At 42.9% G+C, this 18,560-nt stretch overlaps 1 protein-coding gene across 2 annotated transcripts in view; it reads right to left on the bottom strand.

Moving 5' to 3' along the window:
• Window positions 1-18,560, bottom strand: part of arhgef1 (Rho guanine nucleotide exchange factor (GEF) 1) — a 60,728-nt gene that overhangs the window by 13,477 nt on the left and 28,691 nt on the right. The window contains exons 6-18 of one of the 2 annotated variants that reach the window (XM_080754389.1): window positions 16,767-16,907; window positions 14,098-14,127; window positions 12,366-12,474; window positions 11,732-11,801; window positions 10,809-10,838; window positions 10,183-10,386; window positions 8,664-8,787; window positions 4,415-4,605; window positions 3,446-3,592; window positions 2,845-2,927; window positions 1,579-1,704; window positions 381-495; window positions 152-252 (exon numbers count right to left, since the gene is read on the bottom strand). In XM_080754389.1, the coding sequence (XP_080610515.1) occupies window positions 152-252; window positions 381-495; window positions 1,579-1,704; window positions 2,845-2,927; window positions 3,446-3,592; window positions 4,415-4,605; window positions 8,664-8,787; window positions 10,183-10,386; window positions 10,809-10,838; window positions 11,732-11,801; window positions 12,366-12,474; window positions 14,098-14,127; window positions 16,767-16,907 (1,471 nt within the window). Of the gene's footprint in view, window positions 1-151; window positions 253-380; window positions 496-1,578; window positions 1,705-2,844; window positions 2,928-3,445; window positions 3,593-4,414; window positions 4,606-8,663; window positions 8,788-10,182; window positions 10,387-10,808; window positions 10,839-11,731; window positions 11,802-12,365; window positions 12,475-14,097; window positions 14,128-14,227; window positions 14,532-16,766; window positions 16,908-18,560 lie in introns of those variants that run through there. The other variant, XM_080754390.1, reaches the window with a different exon arrangement.

Here is an 18,560-nt window from a genome sequence, read left to right as displayed (position 1 = left end):
AGACACTGCTTTTTCGGGCATTTTTGAAAAGAATGGCACATTTGTGATTGATCTGTAGTAGCTGATGAAACTGTGTTCAAGGGTATGCTCCTTTTGGTGCTGAATCACTGTGCGGTGGCGTGTCGAGTCCTCTGCTGCGCATGTCACTCACCAGCAAGTTCTCCATGACCTTCACCTCCTCATTGACGTGGTTGAGGATCTTCCTGCAGAACTCGGCACTCTGCTGAACGCTCTCTTTCTCCACCTGGTCCTCTGTGGGGGACACGCAACACACAGGAGTTTCAGCTGCTTAACCACATGAACCATAGCCTCCCTGTAGATGATGCCATTTGATGATTATTCCACTTGAAAAGTAGCAGCATACAGACACACGCACACACCTGTGCTCTTGGCGATGTTCTCAAGCAGCAGGGGGTACTTGGTCAGCCTCTGCATCTCTATAGGAATGATGTCCTTTAGCTGTAACCTGCGGCACTGTGGTTTGCTCTCTGCCTCCTATCAGACAGACAAGACAAGACAAGACGACACACACACACACACACACAGTCACACAGTCACACACACACACACACACACACACACACACACATGAAATGTTTATTTATGACCACATAAACAGAAGTACAAGGAAGCCTCATACAAAGGTCATAAACAATGACAGTGCAGTCAGATAATATGAAAGAACAGCCAGTTACAAAGAGCCTGAACGGCTAATCATTGTTACATTCAATACTTGTCAGACAGCGGACATAAGTCATGGGTAGAGGAAGCAACGCCTCCTCCAAATTGAGCGGCTTCCTATAATGGCGGACACTGAGCAATACCTTGATAACTGTTTGGCCCTCCTTTTGGAGAGGCCTGCCATAAGTAAGCCCCTCACAACCAACTTGTGCACATGCCCAAGGCTGCCAAAGATAAAAACTAAAAGTTTACATCTGTAGCCTAGCTGTGAGATGGTCTGCACTAGCTGTTGATATTTCAGCACTTTGGTTAGAAAGGCTTCTTCCAAGCTGTAGTCAAAAGTGCAGCCGACCTCGAGAATAAACACCTCCCTAAGGGTTTCATTCACAACAAAGACATCAGGAGTCACAAAGACACACAACCAGAATTAATGCATGTGAGACAGATGGAGATAATGCCTGTATGTAATCTATGTCACCGTATTTCCATCATTAGCTTCCAAGGTCCAATAGTTTTTAACCGCTTTATCTGTGCTGCAATTCTTGTGCTTCAAGCATCCCAACAGAGTAAATCAAATTAAAATAAAAAGTCTGCACAATAGTTTTTTGAGTTTAGGACTATAGCACACATTGTGTCTGACTGAGTAGCTTGCATGCATCTCTGCTTCTGTTGTGTTTTCAATTCCCTGTGTGTGTGTGTGTGTGTGTGTGTGTGTGTGTGTGTGTGTGTGTGTGTGTGTGTGTGTGTGTGTGTGTGTGTGTGTGTGTGTGTGTGTGTTTCTTGTGTGTGTGTGTTTCTTGTGTGTGTGCGTGCGTGTCTACGAGAGACTTTGATTTTGATTAAAGTATTTAGGAAAACAACTGGGTGCGTTTGTATTATGTAATGTATAATATATACCAGTATGAAAGCTTTGCAGCGTGGCTCTATCTTCTGACGACTCTTGATCTGGTCCAGCGCCCAAGACTGGTGGCTGCAAAACCGAGCTGTCAGTTTCTGGAACCACTCCCCCTCTGTGCCGCCAAACTGAGAAAACAGACACAGAGGTATAAATACGCTTTGGGTTTGGAACAACATGACATTATTATAGTTAGGGTTATAATTGCTACTGCCATGCAGCCTGAGCTGCAGGAAATGGCTTTTCGGTGCTTTATCGTGAAATAGAGGAGTACAGATATGGAAATATTATCATACATTGAGACCAGTATACAATTACCTTACCAAACAAATAACTCACTTTGCAGTAGACTAGATGGAGCTAATGCAACTGGGATTGGGATCTGTATTGCCATGTGAAATTGCTTTCAGTAATAACTTCAGTCCATACATGGGAACATAACAATAAGCAAAAACCAAATCTCTCACACACACACACACAGTAATGGTATTGGACACAAAACCTGAGAGATATCCCATTGTGGTGCATAAACAGCAAATAGCAAAAGATGAGACGAAAAGAGATGGAACACAGAAACAATGCCAAAGAAAGTAAGGACGGTAGGTGGGGTTCAGGGAGAGAGGTGACCGCAGGTGAGAAAATGACACAGATGGAAAGCACATCAGCGATGGCAGGGAGCTGTGAGGGAGACTGAGGACACAGGCTGAGGACACAGATAGGAGACAGAAAGATGGCATTGAGCCATAAGGGAGGCTGAGGACACAGGCTGTGGAGACAAAGGAGAAAGCGCAATGGCAGGGAGCAGGGAAGGAAACAAGCTAGGGCAGGGGTATTCAACAGGGGGTCCTCCTTTGCGTGATAGAAACTCTTTTTTTTCCCCTTCCTTTTTAATATTAACCACTTGAACCCTAACGTCCATATTCGGAGAACTTTAGCCAAAAATAGCCGATCTACAAGCTCACAACGCCTCGCAGTTTCGGCAAAGAGCTTTGGTGTAGAGGGGAAAAAAAGAGTAGACTAAGTACAGAGTGAAAGGTCAAGTTTTTTTAATTATTGACGGTTCAAGTGGTTAAATATCTGAAAACACAAATTTTGACATGATTTCAAAAGACACTGATGATTAAGGGGTCACACCAACTAAGGGGTCCTTGGCCTGAAAACGTTGAAGACCCCTGGGCTAGGGAGACATGCTCAGGACACAGGATGGGAACACAGGCTGAGGAGACAGCTAGATGGCGGACAGGAGACAACAATAGAGAGGGACTCACTCTGTTGTGCAGGGTGGTACCAATGGATCTGACGATGTAATTGTCCTCCTGACGTAGTTTCTTCAGATGCTCATAGAAGGTATCTGGATTCACATTTAAATACTTTAGTCAGAAAAGTAAACAAGTGGAAAAGACACTTCCACTTTTTAATTATGTTACCCATTTTATTACCTCTCGTCCGTTTTTTAACAGATGCATAAGAGAAAATGAATGCAATAAAATAAAACAAAAATAGAGATGTACCGTAGGGATGGAACGATACGCGATATTATCGTTTATCGTGATAAAAACACTCACGATAATCGTATCGTGGAGATTTAATTTAACTCTGTCATGCACTGGGACAAATCCACCTTGTATTTTCCGAGCTGCATATCCGGTACCACTTAAACCCTCTATTGGTAAAAGGAACTTATAATATACGTACTTGATACATACTTGATAGTCTTTTTTTCACTCTCTTAATGTCTTTGCCAAATATTCCGCCCCAGGATAATGTATTTTGATTATCACGATAATATAATAAATTGCGATTTCTTTTGGCACAATAATCGTGATATGAAAATGTCATATTGTCCCATCCCTAATGTACCGTACTCACAGTGCATGTCTATAATCTCATCCAGGTTGGGGAAGATGGTGGCCAGTTCGTTGATGGTGAAGATCTCCTCCCTCTCCAGGGGCTTGGAGAACACCATCTGCAGGACGCTCAGCATGCGCACGTGGGCGTGCTCGGTTGCAAACAACTCTGAAGGAGCAGCAGGAGTAATAGAGGAGAGTCAGTCTGTCTTTGGCCTTGTGTTTCAGTTCATCTGAGGTGACGTTTGCATAAGGGAGCCTCTTTGGGTCTCTTATCACACCTGCATAGATTCAATTACTTTTTATCATTTCACAGCAGAGGTTTTTTGTCTCTTCTGTCTTTTTATCAGCAAGCTTCCAGGATGTTTTATTGAGCAAAAAATAAAGTGGCAAAGTGAAAGACCTTATAAAAACATCATAAATCTTTTGTCTTCCGGACGTGACAGCCTCATTAAGTGACTGCATTCTCATTCTGCCCTAATCCCATGTCTAACATTGGAACACAATTAAATCGTCCACTTGCTAACTCGAGCACAGCTGCACTATCAGAAAATGAGGCCAAGAATTAACACGATAATTATTATTGCTAAGGATACAGGGTTACATGCAGAATTGATTCTGCATCAAACACAAAATCACAGCGTTGCTATAGCTAGTTAAGATCACATATTCAGAACTAGATGAAACAGTCCTCGTATGACATGTCGCTTGCCGAAAATAACCAATCTACAAGTTCACAACGCAGCAAGGATGCGATGCATTGTGGATTGTAGATCTTGTTATGTATTGTGATACCATTGTCATTGTTTACTTGGTGGTCTAGTAACTATCTGCTATCCTGCTCCAACTACACAATCTAATTACAATAAGATGATCCACTTTATCACAATTTTGGACATGTCATCATAGGCAGGGGGAACTAAATCTTAGAAAAGAATATATTTTTTTGTGGTTAAGTGGCTTAAGTCTCATCTGATGTCCACCTCCTTACCGTTGATGACCTCCTGTCTCTTGATCTCCTTCTTGCTCAGGCTGCCCAGTGCGTCGGCAGAGGCCGATTCCCTCCAGTTGAGTGGGTCCTTTTCCAGCTCAATGAAACGGGGATCCATCTCCTCCAGTTGGGGTGGGGGACCGGTGGGGGAGGACACAGGAACCTCCGTAACAAAGAGTGGCCCATCCGTGCTGAAGGAGGACAGAGGAGGTAAGAAGGGGCGGGGGGGGTAGGACCGGAGGTGGGGGGGCAGGGTTAACAAGTCAGGACAACGTAAGGGCTGTGAAAGTGATGTTTAACATTTGCAGAACCTTGGGTTGTATAGCTATCTGGACATGATGTATAAGTCTAAATATTGTTGATGATCCTTATCTGTTGCTTCTGTACTCCGAGGTCGAAGATTCTGCCAATGTGAAATAAATGAAATAAAATAATAACAAGCAACCAGAAACAACAGATATCAGATGAACGACAATATCTGGACTATCACTCGAGGTTCTAGCAAAGTTCAACATCACTCTAAGCCAGGGTTTCTCAAACCTTTTTATACCACAACCCCAAATTATGAGGGAAATGATTTGGCGCGACCCACAGTTTGAGAACCGCTGTTCTAAGCCATTGCCTGAGATAATATGCAAATTGAACAGTTGCGTTACAAAATGTGCAATATCCCAGCTGTTGTAAGTGACACCTGATGTGACAAAATTTGCACAACATATGTGTGTGAAGTTATTAGGGATCATGTGACTTTGACATAAGAACAGTAACATCTTAAGTGTTAGTAATGATTCTTTACTTTTCAGAAAAATGAACAATGACCATCAACTCTCACTTTCTTCCCAGAAGAAACTGCATCATCAGTGCTTGAGTTCCAAGAAAAAATACCAAAAACCAAGTCCAATGAAAAGCTATCAATTAATCTCCTCCTTACCCAGGATCCTTTACTATTTTACAAGCCAAGATTCCCTTCAGCCTTGAAATCGTAATATCTCCCATCATTGACAGTAGCTTCCTGTAGCAACAGGAAGTGAGGTAGCCCGGAATGATTGACTCGTTTGAGACCAACGCTTATCCAATAAATCGATACTGACCAGCCTTAATGATCACTCTTCTAAAGAGCTTAAGTGTGTCAATGCAGTCAGTGGTGACAGCAGACGGTTATTCACTGCCTACCCGTCACCATTAAGGTCAATGGTTAGCGACAGAGCCATCTCACAGCCGATAGGAAGCCATGAAACGGTTGTACTGTTGAATTGACAACCTGTCTGTACCAGTCCAGTCCAGACCAGAAACCACACTGTCCCAGTTTAAGATTAGTGTTAAATCATGATGTAGATCAAATCTGCAGTGTTTTCAGCTAGAGTCTGACGATAAGGCTGCACACAATATTTAAAATAGACTTTCCTGCAGTGTGGTAGATCCTCACCACTTTGAATGATCTGTGTGGATTTGAACCCACAACCTTCTGAATACAGTCAACCGAAGGTTTTTCATTTTATGATTTTGTCCATGTTAGTATTTACACAGCATATACTGTTTCATTAGTATGAGTCTTGTACGTCACACGAAGAGACTTTTTAAATCATTTGAATACACTGCTCTCCAATCTAATTGACCCAGGTGAATGTCACTATTATTATTATTATAAGTTGTCTCATCAGTATGCACATTATACCTAACTAGAATATTTTGTTAAAAGTTCCAACAAAGCCAACTTAGTTTGGACATGGTGTGTCTTCTTGTGAAAGGACCAATACATATAAATGACTAATTTCCAATTAGTCTCCTAGTGAACGACGACATTGTGGCCTTGCCGTATGCCTCTCTGACCAGGGAGAGGTGGAGTAAAGGGGGGGTCTGTCTGCCTTACGAGTGCTGGGGGGTGAGCAAGGTGGGTGTGGATGGTGCGCCGGCGGGCTGTTGGAGGTCCACGTCGCTACGGGAACGGGACTGCTTTGCCCGCGAAGAGCCGCGGCGCCGTGAGGAGTGCCGGTCCACACGGGCACTCTCACTGCGCCCCACCTTCCTACTGTAGGAGGGAGGGAGGGAAGGGTGTGAGGAAGGAACAAGGCCGGAAGGGAAGGAAGGAGCAAGGGAAGAAGGAAAGATGGAAACGGACACAAACAGGGCAGAGGAGGGTAATAAGGGTATGTATGGATGGTGGTGGTGGAGGGGTTGGAAAGAAAAGTGGAATAGGCAGGAGACAAGGGTACGAGGGAAGTTATCGAGGTTGAAAAACAGAGAGTGAGGTCATGACAGACATCAGAGGAGAAGAGAGCAGCGTGACGGATGCAGGCATCCGTGTGATGTGTGAGGGCGAGGTGGACGAGGACCAGCGAGAGTCGAGCGACAGAGGATCCAAATAACAAAACGATAAGTACAGATCAAATAGGGAAGACATTCCACAACAAAAACCACAGGGGAAATTCATGACAAGGACGATAAATAAACAAATATAGGAGAAAGAGACAGAGAAAATGAAAAGATAAGTAAATATGCATGTCTTATGAAATGCATATTGTTAAGACAACATGGACAAATGTATGCGACGGTGCCTACACTTGAACATTTCCTTAATAAATCCTATGAAAATACATCTACCACAGCCTGGTTAAAACATAGTAGTCATTAGTAGTAACATTTCATTGCTTCCATTTACTGTATCTACCGGCACATTTTAAGTGTGGCAACCTTAATGAAAATGTATTATGCTCATAAGTTCTCCAATTTCTTCACAAACGGTACATGCCGTGCATACACACACTATGACTGTAAATCTACTGATTACTCTGGCATCAAGCTCATACTGTATTATCCTTACAAGCAAGTTAAGAATACTTAGCCATGCAGCATGTGTATAAGGGTGTGACTGAATGTTTGTTTTAGGTAAAGAGTCAATGTGTGTGTGTGTGTGTGTGTGTGTGTGTGTGTGTGTGTGTGTGTGTGTGTGTGTGTGTGTGTGTGTGTGTGTGGTGCAAGGCCCGAAGCAAGTCCGTGCCTCTCAATGCGTAGAGACCCACCTTGTCTTCCGTCTGCAAAAACACGGGACATGACATGGTTACACAACCGAGCACTGGGCCTTTACACAACTGCAAGCTAAAAATCCCAGCATGCAAGTCCAGTTAGGCTATCAAACTATTCCGTACCACAAAAGAGAATCTCTTTAAAGCACTGCCCAGTGCAATGACAAAGCCCTGCCACAACATGGAACCACAAACACTGTGGAGCGAAGCGCGACAGAGGACTAATAGCCCTGACTGTGATGGACAAAAACATCTGGCGAGGACAGACAAAAGCACAGAGGACAGGTAACAAAAAAGCTAAAACCTATACTTATTAGTGTTAGCCGTTTGACTCAACAAAATTGCAGCCAAAAATTAAGACAAAAATAAGCTTGGTCTTCAATAACAAACCGGTATGCACAAGCAAGCAATGTAAATCTATACACTTAACAAATCAATGCAGCAATCAATGCCATAACACCAGACAAAATTCACATAAAGAACCCATCACTGAGTAGAATACTATCGCCAATGTGTTGATCAATATTCATCCATATTTCCCCATTATGTCCAGTATCTATGCACAGTACATCTCATTATGTCCATAGTCAAAATAGATAAAACAATTGCATAAAATATACCAGCTGTAACAAGACAACGCAATGAAGCTCTGACATCAACATCAGGATGCAAACAACGGTACGAACACAAAAGTATACAAATGTACAGACGGGAAGTAAAGAGTAGATAAGCGAGTTTTAAGAAAAGCCAAGGAAAGGGAAAGTGTGAGGGAGAATGAAGGGAAGGGGTAAGAGGGCAGGGGGCGCTGGAAGGGACGACTGGGTCGCAGTTCACTGAGGGAGGCTCCATCTCCAAACTCAAGGCCGTCAGTGGTGTTAGCTTGCTAGCTTGCTAGCAGGCAGCAGGACAACAGCTAGCACACAGCAGGGACAGACTGCTATGGGAGTTTTACCACGCTCCCTCAGCCTTATAGCGCCAGACACTGAATGGCTCTGCCTCAGCACTGTGGTTGGACTTTATATTATGAACATATTCAAACCTTACGCTAACCTATAAAATATTGTGTCAACAGCATCTGCTGTTACAATGGAAAATCTAAGTGTAAGCAAACTAATTAACTCTATATTATACATGATTGATTATAGAGTCACACTCAGACTGAATGACTCAAACACTGTTCATAATCCTTTCATCTCACATGACTGGATGAGACTACTTCTCCTCACCTATCTTTGTCTAGGCTCTCCTCTGTTGGGGTTTCAGGGGAAACAGGCTCAACTGTTGGGACTGTCACGAAGACCTCACCCCCCTCTATTAGAGGCAGGGGGTCTGGGCGAATGCATGGGACACCTAGAGTGGAGAAAGATGAGAAAATGCAATGAGGTTATTTCACTGATATACTCACAAACATGCACACGCACAAGTACACACACACGCATATATTTCAGGAAGGTGATGTAGATGCAGCTATGGCTGGTGGTACGTCCAAAGCTGACCCCCTTGTTTCTTGTTATTGTACATCTAATATTTTCCCCAAGAAGGTCGGAGTGGCTTATTGTCGGTATCAGCCGGTGACACGTGGGAGTCATCCCCGTTACAATGCACTAGACCCCTGGGAGATGGATTGATGAGGTGGAGCGCCACACCTACCATCAGCACCCAGTACTTGCTGCACACAAGCCGTGCCACTCATACGCTGAGTTGGTCGTGCCCGGGATCGTACCCAAGACCTTGTGGTCAAAAGCCAAGCGCTCTACCGACTGAGCTACCCGGACACAAATTATCAATATCAATAACATACGATTTTAGTCGACAAAATCTACAGTTGTAGAGAAAAGATATTTTCCCGGACCTTGATGGCGCTGTAATACCTAATTTTACACTTGGTTGCATGCTGAAAATAGCCGATCTACAAGCTTGTGTCGTGGATCTGCTATTTTCAGCAGCCAAAACATAAAATGACTTAAGCCCGGATCATAGTCGGGTCCGCGGTGGAAGGCTTTACACCGCGATGTAGTCTTTTCGAGTCTTTTTGAGTCATGAAACTACAATGTTACATCATTCCTCACGGTGGAGAGCTTTCCACCGTGAGTCCCAACACATCTCTCTGTTTTTACTATCAGACAGGCAGGCTCTACACCCCGTTCACTGATTGGTCGACCTGAACCGGTCTAGACGGGGTAAAGGACTTCACCGTGGGCCGTGACTATGATGGCCTGCACTTATTTTCTGACTTGAGGTGGAAAGCTTTCCACCTCAAATTTGCGGTGGATAGGTCTCCACCGTAGAATCTGATCCGGGCTTTAGTTCTCCACTAGTCCCTCCCTAACCTTTTAGTCTAGTTTTTATTTGTTGACGAAACTGTCAATATATTTAGTTTTAGTTTAGTCATCATTTTTCATCAAAGCATTAGTCGATGAAATCAGCACTGGTCTCTACCCAACTCCTATACTATATAACTATATGATCTCCAGCCTCAGCATCACTGGTGATGCACTCCTATACTATATAACTATATGATCTCCAGCCTCAGCATCACTGGTGATGCACTCCTATACTATATAACTATATGATCTCCAGCCTCACCATCACTGGTGATGCACTCCTATACTATATAACTATATGATCTCCTGCCTCACCATCACTGGTGATGCACTCCTATACTATATAACTATATGATCTCCAGCCAAACCATCACTGGTGATGCACTCCTATACTATATAACTATATGATCTCCAGCCTCACCATCACTGGTGATGCACTCCGGGCTGATGGCTGTGGCCATGTTGACCCCTGACCCCTCGCTTAGCTCTGACCCCATTAGCAAAGCAGAGCAGCCACTAGTGCCCGACTTCCTGCTGGAGAAGGAGGAGGGCGCAGCGGGGTCGATTAGAGAGCCTTTGGAAGACACCGGCCCCTTGCGCTCCTGGATGAACTTCTCCTTGTCCGCTAGAGGGGAGTGAGCATGGAGCAGAAGAGAAACAGGAATTAAGCAGAATACACAAAAACATATATGCAGATATAGTAGTGTTGACCCATAGGTACTTCAGGGGAAAAGGCACACAAAGGGTCACAACACAGACAGATGGACAGACAGGATTTACTGTGAAGAGAGGGTTAGTTTTGGGTGCAAAAGGAACTTCCACAACTCTGAGGATGAAGTTGCCATGCAGGTAAGTGTATAATTGTTTGTTCCAACACCAGTGATTCAAGACAACATCTAAACCTAGAGGTGAAAACCAAATTAAAAAACCCCACACAGGTCTCCCCTCCCAACATGATTTGATACATGCAGACATGCATATGGGTGGATTAGTAAGGATGGGACCATTCTACAGATTGGGAGGGATGGACGGATGGACGGCTGGTACCTTCAGCTTCTGTTTTAACTTTGACTTCAGCTGAAAGAGGAGAAGGGCAGGACAGAAGAGATTCTTTATCACAAATTCAATTTATGATCATATTATTAATAATAATAATAATACCAAAGTGTAATATCCATTTCAGTAAATAAATAGTAGTTGTAAAGGATAAAACACAATTTGAATGAGAATAATAAAGAGTAAAGACTAAAGAGCTTTTCTTTTTATAGCCTGCAGTCAAATGAATGTGTATCTTTGCAACTCATCATTATTGTTGATTTGTGGTTGGTTGTTTATTACACTTGGGCTTTAAAGTTATTTATTTATACAAAGCAATAACTTAAAGGACAACTTTAGTTATTTTACAACAAGGGTTCATATTTTAGATTGTAATTAGAAAAAAGAAAAAGTGAGTGTTAAAATGTTTTCATTTGCTTCGTTCTATTGTTTTATCGTGTTTACCGTGCTAAAATGTGGGGCGGGCATGCGTACAAGTGGCTAAATATGTCTTTTTAAACACAATAAGCCAGCAGTTTCTTTATTGCTATTTACAGTAACACTTCTAGCCCCCATAAGTCACATCCAACCATGAAAGGTTGCGTTGTATCTTGGGAATGGGCTTATTCTGTGTAAAATTACATATTTAGCCACTTGTACGCATGCCCCCAACCACTGAAATAAGAATCTCTAAAACAATAGAAAGAAGTAAATGAAATAATTTTAACACTCATCTTTTATATTCTTTAATTACAATCTAAAATATTAACCCTTGTTGTAAAAAACTAAAGTTGTCCTTTAATGCTGTGTTTTTATCATGATTGGAACTAATTAATATATATATATATATATATATTCCCTACTGTGTATCATGCTGTAACCTAAAGGGGCGTGGGCCAACACCTACAGTATGATTGACAGCAGCAGATACATACCGGTAGGAGTCATCCAGCTGGGGAGTAATCCCGTTCTGGTTTGCTTTGGCTTGGGCTCTTCCTTCTTACTCTGAGAACAGGAAGGAGGAGAGGAAGAGGAAGTTGAAAGAGAAGAGAGCAGGAGACAAGAAGATGAGAGGGTGAAATGTACTTTATTGGGATAAATGGCGGTCTCGGCCATTTTGAGGTACCACCGATCCAAAGCCCATACATTTTTCCCCAAAGAGATTTCCAAAAATAATTATTTCAATTATTTTAAGCCTAGAATCAAGCCATCCAGGCTCCTGGTGAATCATGACCACAAAACATTTGATTATGTGAAGATTCTTTCACTGCTATGCCCTATAGTGGAGAGTGACAGGAAACGGGAAGACCCCAGGGGTGCCGATGGCATGAAGACCAGCTAAAATGCATCAGGCGATTTGACAATAAAAATAAAAAAGAAGTATAGCTTTATCATTTGTGAACTGAAGGAAAGGGCACAGAACCATTGTCTCCATAGCGTCTTCTTAAATACATCCTTTATAGACGACACCAAACTAATTCTAAATGTCTTTTATCTATTATGTAAATGACTGATTCTTAACTTGTTTGTGTAAACTTCAACCAGTAGCTTTTGCAACTATGGCCTTACCTTCATTGGTCTCCTGAAAAAGCCCCCCCTGGACTTCTTACTGTCAACCGCCCTGGTCTTCACTCCGACATGCTTCATGTAGAAGACCACTGCTCCAAAGATGGTTTGACTACAGGATGGGGATTAAGAAAGAGAGAAAAAAGGAGACATATGGTTACAAACCCAAATCTAGAAATCACAATAGAGTTCATGTTAGGGGTGGGCAATATATCAATATTATATTGATATTGTGATATGGAACTTGATATTGTCTGGGATTTTGGATATCGTAATATTGTGATATGCTTGTGTTTTTTTTTTATCCTGGTTCTAATCACTTATGCCCTATTTTATGCTTTCAAAGATTAGTGAACATTAACCTTCGTTAGCCAGACAATATCACTGCAATCGACAAGCATCACATCACAATGTGTTGTAAGCTTGTAGACCTGCTTTTTTCACTATTTCCTGAACATTTTCAGAAAACATAAATTGCCATTATCAAAATATACTATTGCCACATTATCGAGGCATTTGGTCAAAAGTATTTTTACCAAGTATTTCACTTTGTCCATATAGCCCAGCTCTAGTTCAAGGTCACTGCACCTGTTGGTGTACACTCAACTGGTTTTAACATATTCTATGTGGACCCCAGAAGAGTAGCTGTTTGCCATTTGCAAGTAGCAGCGACTGGGAATCCTAAATAAACTAAATTAAACAGTAAAAAGTACCTTCATCCATGTTTATGAACATTGTTCATGATGTATTGTACTAGAGCACCTAAACAACTTGAGAATCACTGTTTGAATCTACTACTGTACATGATGCACAATTGACAGCAAGAGAGAGACAGGGGGAGAGACAGATGTAGAGAGGAGAGTGGGTTGGGTTGGGTGGGGTGAAATGTGAGGATGGATGGAAGGATAAGAGGAGGAAGGAGAGAAAGCACGAATGGGTGGGCACTGGGCAGGTGGAAAGCTGACGACAGAAGGAGGAGCAGCTACGAGAGTGGTGGAGGAGAGAAGAGGAGGAGGACAAATGGAGTGAAGCGTGGGATAAAGAGGAGAAAGGAGTTGCTCAGAGAAAGGATGAGGGAGTGCAGGGAAAGGGAGGAAGGGCAGAGTGGAGTAGAAACAGAAAAAGTTTATCTCAGAAAAAAAGATACCAAGTGAAGTGAAGAGTTGCAGCCAAATATGTGAACTGTATTTCTGAGAAGTTACCACGTGATCAAAGGCCATGCAAGACAAATTGGAATTCCTGTTTACTGTACAACAGATCAATGTTCAAAGGCCAAAGTGTATGTACATACTTTTTGCACCAGTTCCACTATACTCTTTAACTACTGAAGTCCTATACATGAGTTTGTCGTACCACAAGTAGCAAAAATAGCAGATACAAGTTCACAACAAGATTAGAGATGTCATATTTTGACTTCTGGGTGGATGTACCCATTTATTTTAACAATCGAAACAAATGTGAAACATTTTGAAAAATACTAATGATCGTAACATTAAAAAACACATCTAAAGTATACTTTCAAGGAGCACAATATACTATGTAGTGTAGTTCTGCAGTCAGCATGGTCAACACATGTGTTTTGACCACAGCCAAATAGAGATGTACTGAACTCAGCAGTGCCGGCATATTCAGGTGCCGTCCACAACACACATGCACAGCTGTTCAAAGCTACGCACCCCTTTTTACTAAGATGTTTTATTAAGTATTATTAATTTCATTTTTAAACGCAACTCACCATTTTTCCTCGTCTGAGACGATGTTGGATCTGGAAGCAAAAAAGACATAGGTGTACTGTGCATTAGAGAAGGGTGTGAGTGAGAGTCAGACAGAGCATACTGCCTCATCCTGCAGCACCAAGCACTCACCTTTTCCTTTTAAGTAGCATTTTTCTTTTCTCGGCTGATTCCTAACTGTGTTTTGGGTCGGTGGAACCTGAAGTGACTAAGCTTTTCCTGATCCAACTCAAATTTGACTGCAGTTGTGTTGTGTTCAGAGCAGAGGCTCTTGAACATATTCTGAGATTAAAAACAAAAGCTACAAAAAAAGAAAAAGCTAAAAAAACAAGAGATGCATGAAAGCATGTACCCCTAACTGCACTGACAAAATACAAATAATTAAAACTGCAGCAGTAAAAATAAATGGGTTGTTCTCTGCAACAGGCTATCTAATCTTGCTGTTCAAAACTTTGTCTCTTAAAGTTTTCTGCAAACAGGAGCTCTCGGTCTTGCTGGTAGTGTCTGCAGGATGTATCCAAAGTTAAACAAAGCTCCAGCGTGGCGGAAATGAGTATTTAACTATGTTTTTGTCTGATGCAATGGTCAGGCAAGACTGTGGAAATAGGATACTTGTGTTTTGCTATGAAGATAAAAAAGGGTGGGAGGGGTTTCCCCGGGATTTCCCTGGAACAACCAATCAGGGAGTCTGAGAAATGACTGAGCGGATGACATGGGGCCAATGAGAAACAGACGGGGTGAGGTCACCTTGTTGTGGTTGAGGCAGTGCAAGAGGGGGCAGGGTGATGGGGTGCATGATAAGAGTGTGGGAGAGAGACGGAGTCCAGGGAATAGAAAGACGATTGTTTGCATGCGTGAATGGAGTGAAACTGAATAGTCTTTTTGTGAGTGGGAGATATAGAGAGGCAGTAGTGTCATGCAATAGTGTCTGATTGAGTCTAAAACTAGCTTTCAAGTGTGGTGACACAGTCTGCTTGGCGGGCATTTGAAGCCTACTTAAGTGGCTGCATCAATGCAAGGACTCTTCTAGTCGTCGTCATGCACAGGTTTTTACTTCTTTCATTTTCGTTCTTTGCCCTCTCTATCCTTGCATTCGTCTCCCCGGAGGAGATGGAAGTCTGACAGTCGTGACTTCTCTCTCAGTCTGGCCTCATCTCCAACTCTGTCGGACTCACTCGTTGCAAAGTCAAACACATTATATCTGAACAATGGGTCAAGGATGGATCAACTCTGCCCCATCTCTATGTTGCAGACTTTGTGGGCAGCTACACCTGGTTACTGTGCTGTGGCTGTCGACCCACGCCCCCCCCCCCCCCCCCCCTCTCCAGTTGGCATGGTGCCATGGGAGAGCCTTCCTGCCAGCGTGGCACGGCTGACTCCATCTTCTTTCTCCCCCTCCCTTTTCTTCCTTCCCTTTCCTTGCTCCCCCTTCTTTCTATCACTAAACCACATATTATTCCTTTCCTGTCCTCATTAAACTCTCGTCCCCATGATTGTCTTCACCTGCTCCTCTGTGTGTCTCTGTGTGGGGTTAAAGTATGCAGGTTGCATGCAGGGCTGCACTCAACTCCATGGTCCACAGGGGTTTATTTAACCATAGTGCCTCTTACTTCATGGGTCGTTTTTTAGGCCGACTTCAGAGTGGACCTGAATACTTAAAATATTCCTTGTCAGAAAGTTCATTGAATGCACATCCATTCCCTTTCCCTCCCCAATCAATGTTTCATGAAATTGCTCGGCAGGGATTGCAAGCAATTGCTCTGTAAAACTTTTCTAATAGAAGTATCTCTCATGTTTTTTTTACAGCTCAGGGTTTTGGGCTTGATGCCCACTGTGAACACCCCTGCATAAAATGCCTGTGCTCGCGGTTCACTGCAAAACAACAGGATTGCACTCAACACCCAGGACATTTCGCAAATGTCTGAGACAATTTAATTACGGAAAAATTGCTCATGGCCCCTTCGGCCTTCATCTGCCTTTATGTGAAGACAATGAAGAATTTAATTAGACGTTGTAAAATATCTTCACTGTGCATGGTCCTTCCTTTGATTATTCTGTACTGTGCACATTAGGTTATATCCAAATTAAATTATGCACTCCTGGCGCTTTTGGATAACACCATCCAACAAATGGTGTTGGATGTTTTTGGTTTTGATGAGAGCTTAATAAATAAGGTTTATTACTATATTATCAATAGCATGTGGTGTGAGGTTATCCCTATAGTGACTCTTTCCATTAGCCACAGACTTGTGGCTGTTATCGTTCTAATAACAAGACACTCTAAAGACACTGGCTGTCAAAACTCAAGAGTGACCTAGCCCTAGCTCAATCCCCAACGCTGCTTGTGTGTCCCGGAAGGTAAGGGGCAGGGGATACATCTGGCCAATGTCTCCAATCCCACAGTCTCCAATCCCACAGTATAAAAGACCTGCCCTTCCACAAGTCTTCCTCTTCTTCCACCTGGGCCACACCCGAGCAAGGCCACACAGAGAGCATTTGTGATTCATTATGTTTGCATTATTTGGCGCTATGCCTGCATTTTTGTTATCATTATATTTTTTTAAATATATTTTGTATTTGTTGTTTCCCCTTTATTTGTTGTGGCCTAGCACCAGTTTGTTCTTTGTAAGTGGATAAGAGTGTAATACCGTAATAATAATAAAAAGCTCACTGTGACTCGTTCATCTTGTCCAGAAGGTTCTCTGCAACAGCCTTCTCCTTCATCTCCACAGGGATGCGGTCGGTGTGGTGGTGGGTCTCCACCTCTAGCAGCTCTGCCTCGTTGGGGGTCATCCCCATCTTCCTCTTCTGCCTGCACGGGACACAGTTAGGGATGGGACGATATGAACATTTCATATCACGATTATGGTGACCAAAGAAATTGTGATTTGCGAAATTATCGCGATAATCAAAATATCCACAAACATCCATTATCCTGGGGCGGAACATTTGCCAAAAAATAGCAGATCTACAAGCTCACAACGTGTCGCAACACGTTGTGAGCTTGTTGATCGGCTATTTTTTTGGAGCTCTGCAAATAAAAGATGAATTCAATTGCTCCAAGTGCATGACTGAGGACGATATCACAATAAATTAAAACTCCACGATACAATTATTGTGAGTGTTCTTTTATCACGACGATAAACGATAATATCGCTTATCATCCCATCCTTAGACAGAGTTGACTCATTCACTGCCAAGAATATTTAACCAAACCATGTATTTTCTTATCATTTATTCATTTAGCCTTTACATGCCTGAATCTGTGACATGACATGAGTGGTTTAAATGTATATGTTACAGTATGTTCAAGAAACCAGTAAAAGTTGTCAAGGAGCACTCGTTTTGACGTTCACCACACACTAATCACCACCAGATGGCGACGTCAGCCACTGGATAAGAGAGTTACGTCACGCTTTGAACTCGCCGCAGACCGGAAGTGTTTACTCTTTATTTACTAGCCTAGCCTAGCCTAGCCTAGCCTAGCCTAGCCTAGCCTAGCCTAGCCTAGCCATTAGCTCCATTGTAGTCACTTGGACAGGGCGTTTAACGTGCGCTTGCCCAGGCCTTACGGCCTGGGCATAAATATAACGATTGCATTCACCACGGCTTCGTAACTCGCGCGGCGCTCCGCCGGCCGCGCGGCCCTGGCCCGCTCTTCGCGGCCACTCGCGCCTGCGGCGCTCGGGGGCGAAGAGCAGGACCAAGGTCCGCTGGCCTTCGCGCCGCTTGGGGCTTCGTGGACCCAGGGGGGCCTCGTAACTCGTTTGGGCTTCGTGGATACAGGGGGGCTTCGGTAGCCGCTCGCAGTGTCGTGGACAATAGAGCGGCGCACCGCCTGGAGTACGTTGTATTGGCGACCGCTTGCTCCGCCCCGTGCCGCAACACGAGTGCTCCGCGTCTCGAATCTGCTGTTTCTCTTATATACTATGACATATATACCCAATAAGGTTTGGCTACCTTGATAACGATTTCAAAGTTATTGAGACCATAGTAATGTATACATTTTTGTTTTTAGTTTTTATCAGTGAGAGCAAGCTGATGCATAGCATAAAGAACTGTTGGAAAGCGCTCTACTATTCTTGTGTATTGGTTAGAGTTCTGTTATATACGCATACAGTACATCTAAGAGGCTGAGGATTGATTCTCATCAGAGCCTTTCAGAACTACCTCCTCACCTACACCATCTTCCTCCCAGCCTTACAACTGTGTCAAGAAAGCAAAACTTCCCTTGGATTTCCCACAAGGGTTGTAACAATGAATCTAATTATTGATTACAGTCGATCAAAAGAAAGTAATTAAAATTAAATGTTAGTAATTTAATAGTGATTGACTGGTGGTGCAGCCAGTTAGTGCATGGACCATATCATGTTTCCTGTATCATGTAAGAAATTACAAAAAAGTTCTCTTTATTATAAAATGAAAACAAAGTGTTTTTTGAGTGCTTGGTATATTAAACAATTTC

This window comes from Nannobrachium achirus (assembly GCF_963921795.1).
Source record: "Nannobrachium achirus genome assembly, chromosome: 2".
NCBI classification, from domain to species: domain Eukaryota; kingdom Metazoa; phylum Chordata; class Actinopteri; order Myctophiformes; family Myctophidae; genus Nannobrachium; species Nannobrachium achirus.
Note: the sequence above shows the minus strand (reverse complement) of the source record. Positions and strands in the feature narration are given on the sequence as shown.